This window comes from Formica exsecta, unplaced genomic scaffold (assembly GCF_003651465.1).
Source record: "Formica exsecta isolate Colony F162 unplaced genomic scaffold, ASM365146v1 scaffold400, whole genome shotgun sequence".
Lineage (NCBI taxonomy): Eukaryota > Metazoa > Arthropoda > Insecta > Hymenoptera > Formicidae > Formica > Formica exsecta.
The window spans coordinates 303,659-324,401 of NW_021851240.1; the positions used below are offsets into that span (position 1 = coordinate 303,659).

Sequence of the window (20,743 nt, forward strand, 5' to 3'; positions counted from 1 at the left end):
AGAGCGGTTACAAATTTTTACTCCGCTAATAGTGAATCCGCGAATAAGAAGTTTCGACTATAATTATTTAAACATCCCTTCGCGATATCGATTGAGAATTAGATAACAAAGGGTTTAACCAAATATAGTAAATCTTACGAATAATTTCTCACCCTTTTTTGGACGTAGAGAATCAAAAATTTAAAAGCGGAGTTTTATTGCGCACGGAGTAGTACGGGGAGATACGCTGAAAAATGTACGTCACTCTTCATACACGAATGCCGTCCCCCAGCGTTATGCCGGAGGGGGGGGGGGGGGCAATCTCTCTCTCTCTCTCTTGGCTACATCCGTCCGGTTAATACGATCGGGATCAATGGCGGTGGCGTGCAACGGTTTACGTATACGGACGGAGGGTCTCTCCTCTCTCGATCTCGTGTATGGAATACCAAGTCCCTCCATAATTTATCGCCGGTCGTGCCATCCCGGTCGCGTGAAGGATCTCCCTCGCGTATGTCGGACTCGTTCTGCACGCCCCCCGCGGCGTAATCGATAACCGATAACCGACCCCGCGTGATATTCGATAGGTCCCGACTCTTGGAAGACCTCCGTTGGCTCCGCGCGAGCGAGCAAACGATACCGGAACCACCGCGACTCTCGCGAACCTGGCGTGCGCATTAATTGCCCCGCTGATCGAAGAGGATAAATCGTCGTCTCGCTAGATTCTAACGATCTTCGATACGAAGCGTAATGAACATCACCCTACAATCTGTCATCGTGTTTTATCGTGAGAACCGAGACGAAAGAGAGAGAGAGAGAGAGAAAGTGTATGTACGTGGTGCAATACGTCGAACCGGGAGTTTCTCGGAGAGATTGTATTATTGGGAATAGAGAGTCACTGTCTCTCGTACAATTTGCATTTGAATCTTCGACGTGATTATACAATTTGCTCCGTCCTTCCTGCGAGGATATCCGATTCGCCGCCATTATAAATTTCTGTGCGCGAGAGCCTCCATAAAGCTAAATTGTCGACATGTGTGCCGCAAGACAGAAAGAGAGAGAGAGAGAGATTTTTTTTAATTTTACGTTTAGTCTTTTACACATGTCAAACATTACAAATGTCAAACTGTCAGACACAGTTTTGAGTCACGATGCATGAATATCTAGACACAATATATACGCTCCGAATACGCGCAATTTTGCGTAAAGCATACCCGATACCGAGTACGCATCGGCTTTTGCACGATTAAACGCTCATTTATCCTATCAATCCCCGTATTAAAACATGCGTCTATAGGTTTACCGATTGATCAACTTCATTATAGAGGGATTAATTTACCTGCACGTGTCATAATGCCAGACAGTGACGTAATACTCCAAACACCGTTATACGTATGTTTTCATCGATCCCAGAAAATTGATTGGCACGTAAAAAAAGTTCTTCGCCTCAAATTATCTTTCTCTACATCATGCACGCACGCGAACACGTATACACACATATATGCGTGATAGAACGAGCATGAAAAATTTCAACGCGACCTTTACGTCGACGTGATCGATATTCGTTTCGAAATCGAATTACGAAGTATAGTCTCGTCGAGTATTTCCGCTTAATTTAATTTCACGTTCGTCGAAGAGTTCGACGATCTCGGAATCAATCGATATCATTGTATCAAAATATTACGACATTAAAAGACAAAAATTCTATTATTGGACGGAATATCCAAAACAGAATCAAGAGAGACGCGATTGAATTATTATCGAATCTTTGATTTTCGCTCGCGTCTCCTTTCATTGACGTTAATCTCTATTGTGTACAAAATAGTTTTTAATTTCCTACATATATCTTATAAAAATCTTATAAAAATAATATCAAAAAATTACGCCAACTGAAAATAAAAAATTATATAAATATTTTAATCGAAAACAGTTGTACAAAATGTTTGTACAAGTTGTTGTAATTTCTTACAAAAATAATGATATTAAAAAGTTGAGCTAATTAAATAAAAATTTATGCTATATATACAAAATTTATTTATTTCCAATATCGAAAAAAAAAATATATCCAATAATATAATACAAAAAACATAAAATAAAAAATTAATAGAAAAATTAAAACTTAAAAATTAATATAACAAATTAAAAATTTATACAAAAATTAAAAATTAATACAAATAAAAAAAAATCTATCCGCGTTCGAGCCGCAAGATTTGCTTTTATCGCTCTCTCTCTCTCTTCAACGGTACTTTCTTGTTAGACATCCATAAAGATCGTTCGTGTCGATACCATGGCGATGCCGGGGATTATTTCGCCGCCATATATATCGGCGGGATACACGGAAACAAAGAATGCGTCCGACGCACCGCAATAATAGCGCATTCGGAGAGAAGAGCAATGATATCATATATCGGAGCATCAACCTACCGTTTCCTTCTTCTTCCGCGCATTCTCTAGCACCGACTGGAACCAGGACCATTGGCCGAAGGGATCCATCGTGTTATCGACCGTGCTACTTCCGACACGGTGCAGCATACGATTGTCGACCGGGTTCAGCCACAAATTCGTATTAAGGAAGACGATCCGATATTTTTTCGAGCGCTGCTCGATCGTGTAGTAGCCGGCTGCAACAAATTTTGAATAGTGCCGCTGCGGTAAAGCCCCCGAGGGGGAGGCAAATTTATGCTCGCCAATAAGCTTACTTTGTGCCGTAACACATTTTCAGAGAGAGATAGAAGGTGTCCATAAATATTGCATCGACCCCTTGCGCTCGTTTCGAATCAAAGAGCGGCGCGAATCTCGTTCGTCGATCATTTATGCATCTCTCGGAGAACGGTAATGTTTCTTTGGGGGAAAATGTTATTTTTGGAATCCCTCAATTTGATAGATGTATTTGATAGATTTTTTACCGAGAAAAAAAATGCTGCAAACCACGATATGCTACGATCATTCATTTTTGAGATATCAGTCTTCTTTTTTTTTTATTTATTTATTTATTTTTTTTTTTTTTTTGAGAAAATATCAAGATTTCACAATTTTTAGTAAGAGGTCATTTTTACAGAATTTTTCATCAAATTTTTTAACATAACAAATTTTAATTTTTTGTTTGAAAAAACATATCAAGATTTCAAAAATTTTTAATACAACAAATTTTAATTTTTTTTTTGAAAAGATATATCGAGATTTCAAAATTTTTGCATCGTAATGCAACAAATGAAAACATATATATATGTATAAAGAACAATAAGTAAAGTGAGAATAATAATAATGATAATACTTAAAATAAAGATTTACCCCTCGACATGGGTTAGGTTAGGTCACATTTTTTCGGGGGTGGGGCAGTAGGGGGAGAATCTTTCTCCCGCCTATGCTTTCGATTTTTCTACACATAAATAAATGAATCTGCTAAGAATACATTTTATAAAACATACACATGGTGTCAGAAAATTACCATCAATTATGGCGATTATCAATTACCAATTTCACAATTTTTAGTAAGAGGTCATTTTTACAGAATTTTTCATCAAATTTTTTAACATAACAAATTTTAATTTTTTGTTTGAAAAAACATCAAGATTTCAAAAATTTTTAATACAACAAATTTTAATTTTTTTTTTGAAAAGATATATCGAGATTTCAAAATTTTTGCATCGTAATGCAACAAATGAAAACATATATATATGTATAAAGAACAATAAGTAAAGTGAGAATAATAATAATGATAATACTTAAAATAAAGATTTACCCCTCGACATGGGTTAGGTTAGGTCACATTTTTTCGGGGGTGGGGCAGTAGGGGGAGAATCTTTCTCCCGCCTATGCTTTCGATTTTTCTACACATAAATAAATGAATCTGCTAAGAATACATTTTATAAAACATACACATGGTGTCAGAAAATTACCATCAATTATGGCGATTATCAATTACCATCAGTATTGCTGTAATTACGACTTTTAAAAATCAAAAACTATGGATCGTAGCGCATTGTGGTTTGCGGCACATTCTTTTTCTAATAAAAAATCTTATGAAAATGACTCCCTCAATCAAATTGAGGGATTCCCGAAATAACATTCTTGCCTGTTAGTAGATACACGGCAGCTATAGAAGAGATAGTTCTTTGATTTACCTGTTAATGTATTAGTGTCCCGTTTTGGCTCTGTTATTTCATACGAGAATAATAAACGCGCGACCGCGTCATCGAAATCGAATATCTTTTTGCGCTCCTTTTTTCAAGTTCTTTTTGCACACGGATTATAAAACATCGATAACTATCGTTAATATATCTCTTCCTATCCTTCTTTAATACACACTTTACTGCGACAATTAATGTGATACTTAATGTACTTTGATCTTTGTGAGAAAAAGGGAAGTTTATTATAAGGATATAATAATTATAATGCTCATTCCGCGTTTAGTCTTATTTTTGATTTTAATTTTTTGTTTGAAAAAACATATCAAGATTTCAAAAATTTTTAATACAACAAATTTTAATTTTTTTTTTGAAAAGATATATCGAGATTTCAAAATTTTTGCATCGTAATGCAACAAATGAAAACATATATATATGTATAAAGAACAATAAGTAAAGTGAGAATAATAATAATGATAATACTTAAAATAAAGATTTACCCCTCGACATGGGTTAGGTTAGGTCACATTTTTTCGGGGGTGGGGCAGTAGGGGGAGAATCTTTCTCCCGCCTATGCTTTCGATTTTTCTACACATAAATAAATGAATCTGCTAAGAATACATTTTATAAAACATACACATGGTGTCAGAAAATTATCATCAATTATTATGGTGGAAGTATTGCTATAACTACGATTTTTTAAAAATCGATATCTCGGAAATTATGGATCATAGCGCATTGTGATTTGCGGCATTGTTCTTTTGATAAAAAATCCTATGAAAATGACCTATCAAATTGAGGGATCCCGGAAATAACATTCTTACCTTTCTTTGTCAATTTTAACGCGCTAAATTTATAATATGCCAACGTACTTACTTATCTTAGAGATTACCCGATTAGCTATTTGAGTAAAAACAATCCGCGTAATAATCATGACAAAACGGTCTCACAGAGAGATTTTTTAAGATACAATATTACTGAGATTTGGAACAAAACTGTTGGATAAAATCGCCGCTTTTTAAAAATTCTGTAACCTCTTGCGAATAGCGATATTTGCTCACCCTTTACGAATGTGTCTACCGCTTCCGGTGGTAGCCAGTGCTGCCAGAGAGTCGCCAGCTGCGTGTAATTCACGCCGATGTCTTCGTGGCCGAGGGCGGGAAACACGAATTGTCCTTTGAACGTGCGGTGCAACAGATCGGTCAAATTCCGGAGACATTGTAGACGCAGCTCGACGCTCATTCCGGCGGAGCGTGTCAGCGCGTCGCTGCAACAAGTAGTTACAGCCTCGTTACAGTCCTAATTACGCGTAACATGAGGGAGAGGGTGCGAGTGATTATCATTGATAAATATAAGACGAGAACGACAGCGCGCATCGCGAAATGAGGACGCGTCATGTTGACACGCGAGGCGAGATGAGGCAACGACGGAAAATCGAACGTGCGCGTTGTCACCCGAGCAAAACGCTGATAATTGCCACGTCAACTGATAACTGATAAAACTTCGTCGCGTCTCGACAATCGGAAACTGGAGAAAATTGATGCAAAACGATACGAGTAGCATATCCTGGAGATATAAACATGAAATAAATTAAAAGGCGATTTCAAACTGTCACTCCTGAGTGAATTTAATTTAATTTTACATATAAAGATAGAAAGAGAGATTTGTATGTTGTTGTCTCAAAATGTTTGACTAAGTTGGCTTGAAATTAAAATAATAAAAGATTTTTAAGTACACTTCACAGTACAGTTACGTGTTTGAATAAAACGATTATACAGGGTGTCCTAGAATTACATCGACTAATTTCAGATGATTATAAAGGATACCAAAACAAATCAATTTTGTCAATAAACTCGTGTCCGCAAATGAGCCGTTTTGGTACTAGAGAATCAAAGACTAACAAAGGAACCTCGCAAACTCGAAAATTCTGATTTTGATGAAAGTTTACACACATGTAGAGAGAGGGGAGGGAAAGTAAATAGATGAATTTAGTAATTTCCAATTACGGCCCAAAAACGATTCTAAGGGGTGAAATCACCCCTCATATGTAGAGCAGCGTTTTGCTTTTCTCGATATATCTCGAAAATTATTCGAGATATCAAAAAATGTTTTATACAAAAGTCTCATGGCAAAAACACCTCTATTTAACCACATTAAAGATTTTTGCCCTTGTTAGTCTTTGATTCTGTAATACCAAAACGATTCATTTGCGGACATAAGTTTATTGATAAAATTGACTTGTTTTAGTGTCCTTTATAACCTGAAGTTTGTCGATCGAATTCTAGGACAGCCTGTATATGTGAGATGAGATGCGAATCGAATTCAGATTAAAATAGTGAAAGAAATTTCGTTGCGAGTACTATCGATATTAATGCGTGACGAATTTGAAATTTATAGCATTCCAACAATTGGAGTCACGCAATTTTTTTAATGAACGATTCATATCGTATATCATTTTTTAGCATTTGCTACTCGTATTCCTTTTATACATTTATGCTTCTCGATAATTGTGCGACGGTGCAGCGCTAAGTGGCTAGAAAGTCATCGGTAGTGGACGCGATATATTTATACCGGTCAGTGGAACTGTGTATTCTTCGCTTTCCAATAATTAATTGGAAGTCGTGCACCTCCGACTAGAGAGAGAATAAATCGTTCGTAAAATAATTTATTTAACAGTAATAAATCCAACGCATAATAATCGCGTTATTAGCTGAATTAACAAGTCACCATTCCCCCAAACTGGATCTTGTTTATGATTTTATTGATAATAAATGAGACCTCGTGAATAAATTACAATACGTTAATGATCCATTTAACAACAATCGTTATTAACGGTAGCATATCATATATCCTGTTTGACTATTGTAAAGGCACTGAATATTTTCATAAATTTCAAACGTGCAAAATAAATTAGTAATAATAATAATTGATAAAACAACAGTAATGTCGACGATAATGAGCTAAAAAAATGCATTTAAAACGATAATGATATAACAATAAATACTCATAAATGATACAACGATAAATTCAAAAACCGAAAGATATAATGCGTAATTATTATGATATCATGTTCGATTAATTTCTGTTTATACCCTTTTTATTTAAAAAAATGAAAAAATTAATAAAACGTCGTCAATGAAAATTTTTCACAGTTAAAAAATTTGTGTTATAAATTTAACAGATATCACATATCCCAAATTTCATCGTCACAAATTTTGTTAGTTTAACATAATATGGATATGTTAAATGGTGACACTAATACTATGGTAATATTTTAACACAAAATAAATGCAAACCTCAAAGTAATTTGAAATAAATTTTGTGTAAAATCAACATATTTTTAATGATAAAATTAACTTGGAAAAATGTTATTGACGGTCTGTAGTCACTCTCGCTCCTATTGTAGAATAAAATCAACATTTTTTTCTGTAAATTTTAACAGACAAATCCTGTCATTAATAATACGGAACATATCTATTGTGTAAAATTAAAAATAGGTGCATATTGTGTTATTCTTACACTTTTTCAGTTGTTTTAATAATTTAACACTTGAGTTCAATTAAGACAACAGCAATATGTTAAATTGACACATAAATGTATTAAATATTTAACCGGCATATCTTTTAAGAAGAAAACACAAATTTCCAAATTGTGTTGTCAAACACCGTTGTACTGTAAAGGTTTCACCTACCCCGTCCACAGGACAAACTCGATCCCTTCGCCGTGCATCGATTTCATTGCCCGCGCCGCCGATTCGATGAGGGCCCAGGGCGAATCGCAGCTGTAGTCGCCGAACTCGCCCGCCAGTTTTCTGTCGAGTCTTAACCGCCCGCTGTCGAGGCTGTTTCTCGTGTTCCAGCACACTGGAGCACACATTGGCGATGGTAAACGGGACACGCGCACGAGAAAAGGTCGTTCGTGGGAACTCGCGAAATGGAGCGCAAAACGGGGTGCGGCCAGGGTTGCGCTTAAGGCTCGTGTCGTCATCGTCGTCGTCTCGCTAACGTTCATGCGACACGAGGCTTAAGACGATAGCGGTAGGTCAAATAAACGAGGGAGGAAAAGAGGGAGGGTAGGTTCACGGTATTGTAACCCGTCGCTATTTTGCTAGCGTGCCCCGTGCCAGCCGAACACGCTAGGTACTTTAAAGCTCGGTAAATACCAGTGCGGGGAAGGGAGGGCTTTAGGGTCGGTAAATAACAGTTTTACCTTCCTATTAGAGGAATGATAATAATTCGCTCATGCGATCGTCGGAAAATGAAGTGTATAACGAAACGGGGGCGTGTATTCGTTAAAGCTTGATCCGTCGCATGCTAAATGTGTAAGACAGTCACATGCAAGTTCTCTTTACGAAATGAAAAATGTACATTAATACAAAAGTCTTCGGAGAAATAATATATAACATAAATATTATAATAATATAAAGAGAATTAAAATTACATTCTTTACTTAATTTCAGATAGAGTTTACTTTAACAGAAAGAGGGAATTTTAATTTAAGGCTTAGTTACAAAGATATATGATGGGAAAAATTGGAAACTTGCAAAAAATAATAACCTTTTGATATTTTTGCTGAAGAAAAATCGTCTTCATATAATCTCAAGAATCTGGCATTAGTAAGTGGTGCGGTAACTTTGGGACACCCTATATGAACGTAAAACAAATATATCGATTAAACATTTCGGAATATTATCGCGATTCTTTGGCTTTATATAATCTAAATTCATTTTTCATGATTATTATTCTTTAACAAAAATATTCAAGTATTAATGAAATTTTCTTTTTTTTAAATATAGGATTCCTTGTAAATTAACCTCTTTATGAATGCAAACAAATGAATGTATGCATTTCAATTCCAGATAAATGTTACTTTAATGGTGTGTGTGTGAATGTATGTAATAATTTTTCACAAGAGACTTCCTTGATAAATTTTAACTCCGGAATCAAAACATTCGCCATTAAACGTTTGTAATAAGATAAAAAATGTATAGTAAGAGAAAAGGATAAAAAGTATATTTGCATTACATATTTTAGAGAATATAAAGTCTTTGATGGAAATTTTCACAAAATACACTAATAAATGTGCAGGAATTTTTATGAAATGCTCGAGAAAGTTTATACCTCGAGGCATCTGGCAACACTGGGTGGTAACATCAAGGCTCGGGTTTCGCATCGGGAGGTCGATCACGTATATTCTCCCTAAGAGCGGAAAAGCGAAAAGTGAAAATTTTCGCGCGAATTTCGCAAAATCGTGATGTCGTGACTTCGAAGAAATAATAAGATTTGATAAAATGAGATTTGTATGAGTGATTGAATAAGATAAAAATGTAAAAAAATTCACTAACATCTACGTGATCGACCTCCATGGCGAGTCCTAGTCATATTTGAGTGAAAATCAAACACGTTGAAATCACACTCGGAGAAGTTGTTTGAAATCTCTACATTTGTAGAAATCAGACATTTGTACAGCATACACATGCAAATTATTTTTTCTCGCAAAATGCTTTAATTAATAAAAAAATAAAAAAATAATCCAAATATATTCTAATTTCTTGATAAAGTTAAAAAGGAAGCTTTTCTTGCAAAATCAGAAATAAATCATTAAATTGATAACTTACTGCTGGTGGTGCTTCCTTGCGTAGAATATTTTGGGTCGTAATGGATGTCGGTGATATGCCAGAAATATCCTACAAGGCAAAGAACTTCTCTTTATCGTGATTGTGATCGAGGTTAATGAAAAATGAAAAACGCCGAGCACTTTTCGCCAGAATTACGACCAAAATTTTTAACATCGAGTCAATAGTATATTTCGGCGCTTGTAACGCGATTGAATACTGCAGTCTGGCTTCGATAGAATCGCGTATTCCAAAAAGATAATACGTGACGAATATATCATGGAATAAAAATAACTTATTTGACAGTGCAGAGCGACGCGAAATTTCAAATATCATCCATGTTTATTAAGAGACTTAGTTTACACGTTTTTTTTTTTTTTTTTTCATTGGATACGTCGTTTTTTTTTTATTCTTTTAAATAAATAGCTTTTTATATCTCTTTAAATAAATACACTCTCTCTCTTTTGCCTCCTGTAAAATTTGCCCAGTCAAAATATCCCAACAATTAAAACCGGTATAATCGACGAGTTCAATTTTCTGCTACCGTAGTATGGAAAAATATATATCTCACATCAATTGCTGCGCTTCCATTGTCACAAATAAACATAGGGATCATATTCGCATGTCTACATGAAAAAACGCTGCGATGTACATCGCGAAACTCGTTGCGCAGGTGGAATTTTCGCTGTCCCAAATGTGCCGTGGCAAATTTTTCGTCACTAGGCAAAGCCGCTATACGGAAACTCATGAAATTGAGGCCGATTACATCTTGGAAACAATAACGACTATGGAAAATAACAGGAAAGTAAAGAACATTGTTGCAAGCTTTTATGACAGTACTTCGTAATTGCACTTTCTGTTTTAAAGGAAAACTTACATGTATTTTTAATGCACTATAGTAGATTTTTAATTGTCTCTTTGCTATCGAATTTAAAACGCAAATTTTGCCGATCAAAAAGGTACTAAGAATATTGTACAGGAAATTGGTAGAGAGTATAAAAAATATTTTAAGCTTACTATATATAAAGAAGAGAGAACGAGAGAGTTATTACATTACGTTCCTTTATTCGTGTATGCATATCGATGGATTTAACTTTGGACTATTAGTGTCTTTCATAAATGTAACAATGCTTTGATAAAAACCTTCAAATAGCAAAATCGATAATTTGTTTGCGACGGTTGTGACGACAATCATGAAATCAGTGAAAGAATGATCATTTCATTCTTCAATTGTAATTTCTGTAATTTTATCGTCAAGAATCGAGCGTATGCATTTGAAGCATACTTCAATCTCTCGACTGCATCTAAAGCGAAACGTTGCTCTCGTTTCGAACCTGCCCGCCGTTGTTTCCTTGCTCGGAAATTTTTCTCTCGAGAAACTCTCGCGCCGCGGGGTAGATTTTCTGGCGGCGCCAAACGATAGCCAGATTGCCGTGCCCGAAGGCATCGGATGAGCCGCTACAATATACATAATAGCTCTTTATACCTTCTCTCATGAAGGTATTAAAAATTGCACCGACTATAGTGCATAGAAAAAAACGCAAAATTACGCGCTGCGAATATGCAAAGTACAATAATTTATTGCCCGTAGAGAGAGAGAGAAGAACTCAATGTACTTACCTGTCTTTCCTTGCACCGCGCACAGCCACGAGAGCAGTATCAGGTAGTCGCGTATCATCTTTCCGGAATCGCACCTGTAATTACAGATCGTTTGAATGCCGCGCAGGGAAACCGCATCGCGCGATAACGATGACGAAGGTTTTGTTTGCGCTCAAGTCTAATGTACAATATATTTTGCAATCTCGCGCGAGAGAAATTGAAGCCAAGAACTTGTAGGATGTCTATTCAAAGCTTGTAAAAAAATTCCCTGCAAATTCCCTGACTTTTCAGGTAATTTATTCAAAATTCCAGGTAAAATTAGAGAATTTTTAGATGGAACTTTTTCAAATAAGTTTTTTTTTGGTCTGTGTTTTCTAATGCTTTTTATTCATACAAAGGAAAAATAAACCACTTAAATTTTAAATATTAAATTTAAAAATGTACTGAAAAGAACTAAATGATTTTTGTAAGATAAGCATTTTTCATTTGCATAATATTTTCATTTTCTATCATTAATTATAAGAATTACAGTAAAAATTGTGTACTCAGTATTGTGTAATTAATGTTTTTTGCTATGGCAATGAACATATAATCATATATTTGAAACATATAATTCACAATTGGCTAATCAGATTGCCGATGCTTGCAATATAAGAAAAAAAATGATCAAAGAGAAAATTTTCGAAAAAATTCCTTGAATTCGAATAAAATTCCATAAAAATTCCCTGATTTTTCACGATAAAAACGAAATCCCTGAGAATTTTCCAAGTTTTCTAGGTTTTTCCAGGGAGTAGATATCCTGACTCGACTATGAGATACAGAGTATATTTCCGACACAAACGTTATATTCCCGGTGTCGTAAAAGATGATAAGTATATACGCGCGGCGGGCGGCATTATAGCGGAATAACGCTTCGCGCAGCTTAAACGCGATATGCAAATAAAGGTCGGTCATTAATGTCGGATAGCGCCAGAGCCATGGATAACTTCGCGCCCGTAAACGAGCCGAATTCGGATATGATCTAGATTTTTTCCAGCGTTTCCATTTCCAAGACACAGACGAGATATGGGAGAAATCAATTCCATGTCCCGCGAAAATTCATCGCGATCGGAATACCTCTGTGTGCGTGTATACATGCTCGAGGCTTTATTTACCCCGACGCTTTCAATAATTTCAATCATGTACGATACGTTTTTAAATTCGACCAATAGTAGAAGATTTGTCGATTTATGTGTTCGATGTCGCAAGAAATGCGACAAACAAATATCAACAAATTTTTACATTGAATAAAAACAAGCTACCTTGTATATACGGGCTACCTTTACCGTCAAAATGAAACCATCGAGCGGTTACGTTACATCCAAATATCTCGGGGGATTTTCGCAAAATTGACAGGGTCAAACGCTGAAAATCGAATTCTGTTTATATGGCAAATGTATGAAACTCATCCCTCTACGAAAAATATGCGACATACCGTCGCGCATAATTAATGCAGTCGCGCACGGTTATTTCGTTTCCCGGCGAAACGTAAATATTCAAGATAAATGACGCAGCGGGAGTTGATAAACAAGCGCTAATTTCGAATTTAATTCGGCGACAATTGCACGCCTCGCGAGCTGCACGGGAACAGCGATACATCACTCAAATGTCTTCTTACACAAGTACGTTTTTCACACAAAACAGTGATTAAAAACAGCTCAACGCAAGCGTTACAATCTCCGTGATATAATATATGATTCTAATATTTACAGTATGTAAATTAATTTATATTATAGCTTTTCCCTTTTCACCAAATTCTTATTTTCTAGTATATTATTACGCATATTTTATAAGCCCGTTATTTCGCATAAGAATGGAGAGTCTCGTATTTATCGTTCTTTAACAGAGTATTTACTCAAATCTTGTAAAAAAATTCTCTGAAAATTCCCTGATCTTCCAGGTATTTTTATTCAAAATTCCAAGTAAAGAAAATATTTTAAAGATTTTTTGGTGCAACTTTCTAATATATGTTTTTTTTATTACATGCATTTGGTAATGTTTTTTATTCATACGAAGGAAAAACAGAGAGTCTCTTAAGTTTCAAGTACTACATTCGTAAATGTATACATAAATAGATTTCCATCCTTATGAAATAAAGAATAAAATATGTGTGATAACGTACTAGAAAATAAGAATTTAAAAAAAAAAAATTGTATAACTTTCGTAAGATAAGCATTTTTCATTTGCACATAAAATTTTCATTTTTTTATCACTAAAAATTTCACTAAAGAGTATGTACTGTATATTTAATATTTTATTAAGAAATTGAACATATAAAAAAACACATAAATATATAGTTAAATTAAAGGTTCTGATATTTAATATCTGAATAAATAATGGCTAATTAGGAGCCTAGCGCGGTAAGAAATGCGCAGATTAATTTTCCGTATGTCTCTTGTTTTATTATTGGACGTTTCGGTCCTATGTTCGGACCTTCTTCAGCATATATATCGTGGTATCTTATGTATTCGTTCTAAAAGACCAGGAATAATATATATTTGTAATATATTTTAAATATATAATTTACTTGGCTCGCGCCGACTGTTTACAATATAAGAGCAAAATTATCAGATAAAAGATTTTTTTAAAGAAATTAAATCCCAATAAAATTCCACAACAATTCCCTGATTTTTCCAGATACAGAAGAAATCCCTGGAAGAAATTTTAGGTTTTCCATTTTTTTCCAGGTAATAGATACCCTGTTTAAAAGTTTGCTATCATCAGTTTTTAGTTTTAATTTCGTACCTCATTTAAATATTTTTTCATGTATTTTCAACTATTTCTTTTTTTTTTTAATTTCCGCATTTTTCGACGGCATTTATTCACGCACTTACCTCGCTTATCGTATCGCTACGGACCCGTAAGCGCTGAAAAGCGAATGAGTGCCGAGTGAGGAAGGGAGGGAGAACGCGAGCACATTTGGTCTGGCGGCCATCGTGAATTTCAATTTGCGACTAGCGCACGACGCGAACGACAAGCAGAATTACGGAGCGAACCATTACCGGGCAATCGGTCTATCATGAACGGCCCTTTGTACTATACCCGAGAAAGGGAGGAGAGGGTGGGGGGGGGGGGAAGCGGAAGTTTACGATAGGACACGCGATTTTCTTGTTCGTTCCAGGGGACCGCGACCGAGCTAACGACTTAATGTGAAATAATAGCGGGTGTGTCGATACCGCGGAATAGGCGACGCTAACTGTTATATGAATAATTCGCGGCGTCGAAACATCGATACGGTATCACATCACGAAACAGATATCGCGGAACAGATATTTTCGCCAAGGTTTAATGACTCGAGTTTTTTTATTCAGGAGGTTAGGTCCGAATTGGATCGACTCGTCTGGAAAGATTGTCAATTTGTGCAAATGATGATAAAGCTAACAATAAGTGGATATGTTTGGATATTGTATACGGCAATTGCGCTTTTTGCCTCTAATGCACTTTCTCTCTTTTCTGCAAATTTAAAATAGATTGAAGTGAGAATATATAATCGCGAATACCAATTCTATCCCAAATAGATTGACTTCTTTCAAGTCTTACTAACAGCTTCAAATTAGACAGTTAATTGAGATTAAATACTAAATAAGATTTCAAGATGCACATCTGCAACTCTTAATTCAAATATATCTCACTTTATCTTCGTATAATTCATTAATAAGCAAGTTGAGCTTTGGAGCGAATCTTCCTGATTTAATATTTAGTATCCATAAAGAAGAGAAGGGAAATGCCTTATTTATAACCAAGCATCTTTATTATAAGAAGCGGTAGGATCAATTTTATGGGTGCATAAAATACCACAAAGAATGTCAATTACAAGTAATGAAATGAAAAACATATTAGATCGGCGTATAGTTATCGGATAAAGATGAAAATGTCATATCTGTTTCCTAGGTAACCTTTTTAAATCAAATTTGCCACCATTGGCTGCAATATACATATCTCTATTCTTGTCGGACTTTTATGCATCTCACGTATACTAGCGCATATTTAAAAATTTATTCGCAATATTGAACTCGCGTAAACGAGAAATCGCTGTTCCCGATACGATGTATCCTAACGTGCTCTAGACTAAACGTGAAACTTTAAAAACTACGCTCGTAAATATTCATGACACGCGCGAGCTGTAATTACTTGTAATCGCGTGTCGCATCGCGCAAATGGCTATGTCGAGCCGCTATAAGAATTCCGCGTAATGTGTTAACGCGATAGCTGCCTTTCCCCACGAGCGAGAATAACGAGCGCGTAAACGATATATCGCGCGCGCGTTGAGTTTCGGATTAATAACTCATACGCGTATATACGCGATGCGATCCATGAAAATACTTAAAATCTCTATTGTTGCTATTACAACGCGACCTCTGGACGAAAACTGAACGTTATGGGATACAGAATGAAACTATACAAGGTGTCCCGGAATTAGACCGACAAACTTCAGGTAGTTAAAATTTTGCATTTTTATTAACGTATAGAATGATCTTTATGTACTACAGAAATATTGAAGACGATCAAGTTATATACAGGGTGTCCCAGAATTAGATCGACAAACTTCAGATGGTTATAAAGGACACCAAAACAAACCAATTTTGCCAATAAATCCGTATCCGCAAATGAGCTGTTTTGGCACTAGAGAATCAAAGATTAACAAGAGAAACTCGCGAACCTGAAAATTCTGATTTTGATGAAACTTTACACATGTAGGGGGTGAGAGAGAATCAGGTAAATTTAGAAATTTCCAGTTGCGGCCCAAAAACGATTCTAACGGGGTAAAATCACCCCTCGTATGTAGATTGGCTTTTTGCTTTTTTCGATATATCTCAAAAATTATTCGAGATATCAAAAAATGTTTTATACAAAAATTTCATAGTAAAAACACCTCTATTTAAGCACATTAATAAAAAAATAATTTTTTATTATATACATCCATGAAAAAATAATTTTTTTCAAAGATTTTTACCCTTGTTAGTCTTTGATTCTCTAGTGCCAAAACGGCTCATTTGCGGACACGGGTTTATTGGCAAAATTGGCTTGCTTTAATGTCCTTTATAATCTCCTGAAATTTGTCGGTTTAATTTTGGGACATCCTGTATATAACTTGATAGTCTTCAATATTTCTATAGTGCACAAAGATCATTCTACACAACGTGAATAAAAATGAAAAATTTTAATCTTGAAAATACATATGATAACTAATCTTGGATAATCTAATTTATTCACCAAGAATCTTCCTTCGAAGTTTATGATAATTTTTATAAATTTCACACACGTATATATGTATATAGTTATCCTTAAAAAATTTAAAGAATTGCACGTGTATCCCTAAATATAAACGAAAAATTAAAAAGAGATAATAAATCATATATTTTACCAAAAAACATATGTCGTAAATTCTTGTGCAAACAGAAGCCAGAGATGAGACATGTACATTATAGGGTGCTCTCCCCTTACAATTAGAAGGTGTACTATTTGCCCTGTATTTTCTTACCCTAACGTTGTAAGCACGTTAATTCGCGCACTTTGCACTGCTTCACGCTCTGTTAAACTTAGATTATATCTGGTTATAGTAGCGCATTGTCAACTAGATATAACATCACTAGTATCGCCCGGAACAAGGTTGCTTAGGAGGTTGTTTGACTATAAACCTGACTATAAAGCTGCTGTCGCACTATTACTTGACATGTCTCGTCTATATTAAAGCGTTGTATTCCGTCCTTCGGATCTCTATCGTAAATCCTCTACGTTGGAAAACGCTTGGTTGACCTCGATACCGCGTCATCCAGGGTGATACACGGATGGCGGAGTAATTATCGACGCTTTTTTCACTAGAATGTTGTATCTTTTTATATATATATTTTTTTAATACCAATATTGAGATAAATTCGATAATGTAACACAATATTATTAGATTGTCACTCTAGCTTAAAAAAAGCGTAATTATCAAATTTTCAAAATCTTGTCAAAAACAAAAAATTTGATCGTATGAAAAATTTATCGCGAAAATCCGTTTTCTCGATCGCGATCGTGAGTATATCGGTGAACGTTCTCCTCTCGTTTTCTACAACGTAATCTTTCTATCGCCCATCGGCAATCAGCAGGGAATCAGCAAGGGATCGCGATAAAGTGAAAGCACGTAGCTGCCATTCCTTCACGATATCTGCCATGCCCAGTGGCGCATTTTCGATTAAGTTGCCTAGACCTCAAGCTTAGAGAACATTTTAAGCTCTAAAGATATAAAAAAAATAAGAAAATATTGCTTCCTACAAAAATTTTCAAAAATTCTAATTTTTCAAATTTTCTGAAAAAAAAAATATATATATATTTCCTTTTCGATGATATTACATTTTCCAATCTATTTTATATAAATTCATCGAGAATAAATTTTCGATAAAAACAGATATGAATTTAATAAAAAATTATCGATTATATATAAAGCTCTTTAATTTATGACATCGTTCATTACAAAATTACAAAAGAGACGTGAGAGGAATGTAAAAAAATGATGCGAGATCTATATACAAGAGAAACATTAGAGTTCTGACATCGAAGAGAATCTTTCTTTCTGTTCGAAAGAAGATACGAATACAATAAGCGTATTGATTGGTTTTTCGAAGCTGAGCTCCAATCGGATTATATTCTACAGAAAGAAGCCAACCAATAATTTTTCGATTGTTGATTGGTTCCTTTCTACAGAATTCAAGATCCAATTTTATCTCGTTTCAAAATAAATCGCACATCAATGTTTCTTGGATTTTGTTTTGCTACCTGAACATCCATCGCTACAGCAATACATCTGTACGTTTTTCTGCGCTTTCTACGTTTATTTGTTTTTAGCCGTCTCTCTTCAAAACGTGATCATGTTTTATTCCAAGTATAAAAAATATAAAAAAACATACCGTTCTCTACACTTTCTCTGTATTTTCTCTAAAAACAAACCTATTATATCAACAATGTATTCTGCTGTATAATGTGAAGTTTCTTAAACATTGATTATATATTTATAATTATATATATTTACAATATTTATCAAATATAACAAAAATCAATTTTTCTTTTTGGATTTCTATTATATTTTAGAATGGTGTGTATATTTTCGATATTTTATGATACAAAAAAAAAAAAAAAAAAAAAAAAAAAAGCATTGACGGGACGCGAAATGACGCGTTGACATCTAGATTGATTACGTTAATCGGCAGAATGATTAATTGCAGCCAAAGAACATTCGGGAAAGATCGAGCGCGTTTGCGGGATATGTTTCTGTACGACGTGTAGGTAGGTCTTCTCGTCTATACAACTCGCCGGTTCGATCAAGGACGATTGACAATTATTGTTGGCTTCGTCAGAAATCAAATTTGAGGACGTGTCACTCTAATACGTCGACGGGATTTTTCCGCTTTTTCGAACGCGATCTATCGTCCGCGGCAAATCTTATTGATCAACGACGTGACGGATGTCCCCGTCAACGGCATCTAATATCAGTATCGAATATATATTTAGTATTTTGAGCGATGTCAACCGAGCCGCATTACGTTAATCACTTCGACGGACCCAAATATTTCCATATTTTCACTACATGCATCGGAATAAAGCTATAGCGCGTCTTTCAGTATAAAATATTCTAGTACGGAGATAATAATAATAGACGCATTCAAAATTTAATTAAACGTATTGTACTATCAATCATTAATCATATATATTATTAATTATATATAATCATTTGACGATATTTAAATTTTTAAAATTTTTCTTCATCTGAAATTTTATTAAATATTTATACGAGAAAAAAAAAAGAGAGAAATAAGCAGTGCTCTTTGTAATTAACAGAAAATGTATGTATAAAATGTTTTGATCCATCGTTAAATATTAATGAATATATATACTTGATATATTGCATTTTAATATAAATTTAATGATAAATGATATATCAATTTACGTATGTTTCGCCGTGTTGCGCGCAATTTCTCTCCTCGCTTGCTGTCACAAAAGATCTCACATCACTCCGCGTTATGTTATACGTCAAAAGTACGGACACCCATCGTCGACCGCGAATGGACTCGCTGAAACTTCTCAACGGTCTTATAACTCTTCCCGCGAGCGCACGATGCCCTCCGCAACCTTTAATATAATCCAGCTCCGGGTTCGAGAACACCGAGTTCAGACTGAACTTTGCCTCGCTAGTTTAAGCTCAATCACGTATCCACTCTCAAGTATGACGAGAATAATATTTCGATTGGTGATAACATGACAATCTCAAATCTCTGAATTTGCGAAGATAAAATATATATAGCATAAGATCATTCTCTGACGTATACACGCAATTTTTAAAATAATTAATAAGTCAAGATTTTCTCAGGGGCAAAAGTTTTCCAACGTACCCGTTCGTTCTCCAGACAATGTCAGCGACGAATTGAATGACTTTAAAATGTCGCTTGCAAAATCAATAATTTATCTAACTTTTTGAAATTTGCTGCTGTCGTTATTTATTATCGTCAGTGACAGTTTTCAAGAGATATAGGAGTCTAATTTCGTTAAAAACGAGACACATCCCTAGATATGCATTACATCTGTCAAAGTTTTTTAGGATAGTATAAAATATATTGATATATATATATATATATCTTCACAGAATTACGCACTTAACATAGATACCGCGATAGAACGCAGCCTATCTGAAGCGTTTAGTTACGAAAGTATACTTGAAAATTAAGAGAGTTGAGTCTGATTTTTCCAGACGGTTATAAATTAAGGGTCAAATTGAAAAACAAGACTAAAGAAATTTACATCGTGTACAAAAAAAGATAATTGTCACCTAGCCTCGTTTTTTTTCGAACATTCAAGATCTTTGTTAACTCCGCGCAGAGTAATCGCAGCTGGCTGCGAATGAGCGAAGCGTCACACGAAGCGGAACTTGCGGGATAGCCTGTCATATGACCGAGCGCGAAAGAATTCTATTCTCAAAAGAAGCGGGCACAGTGTCGCGAGCTGACAAATGACGAAATGACCGCGAACGACACGACGACAGAACTCGCGACGGAGGAAGGAACGCGTGACGGAAGTGACGCGTCGCGCTACCGGAAGGCCCCGGACAAAAGATCCCGGTGCCTTTGGTGTCCGTCCGAAAGCAAGGACGACGACAACGATCAGAGGGGCATCCTCCATCTGTCTGTTGTCAGATCCTCCACGATGTCGACGTCCGACACCTCCGCGTTTCCCTTTCCCCGGGTCGAAACGGGTCGAAGACGCGGCGGACCGGCTCACTTTTCGCGTCGCACTCGCGTCGAATCCAACAAGTTAAAGCGCTCCTGACGTCAGACCGTGTGTCCCGACCTGCGGGTCATCACAACCCCCGGATCGTTTCTTGATTTTCTTTCCCTCTCTTCTTTTTTTTTTTTTC

General features: G+C 35.4%; 1 protein-coding gene across 1 annotated transcript in view; it reads right to left on the reverse strand.

The window, feature by feature from the left end:
- Positions 1-20,743, reverse strand: part of LOC115240060 (acid sphingomyelinase-like phosphodiesterase 3a) — a 76,103-nt gene that overhangs the window by 13,982 nt on the left and 41,378 nt on the right. The window contains exons 2-6 of the mRNA XM_029815026.1: positions 11,338-11,411; positions 9,721-9,789; positions 7,795-7,966; positions 5,165-5,370; positions 2,401-2,597 (exon numbers count right to left, since the gene is read on the reverse strand). Of these exons, the coding sequence (XP_029670886.1) occupies positions 2,401-2,597; positions 5,165-5,370; positions 7,795-7,966; positions 9,721-9,789; positions 11,338-11,395 (702 nt within the window). The 5' untranslated portion in view covers positions 11,396-11,411. The remainder of the gene's footprint in view (positions 1-2,400; positions 2,598-5,164; positions 5,371-7,794; positions 7,967-9,720; positions 9,790-11,337; positions 11,412-20,743) is intronic.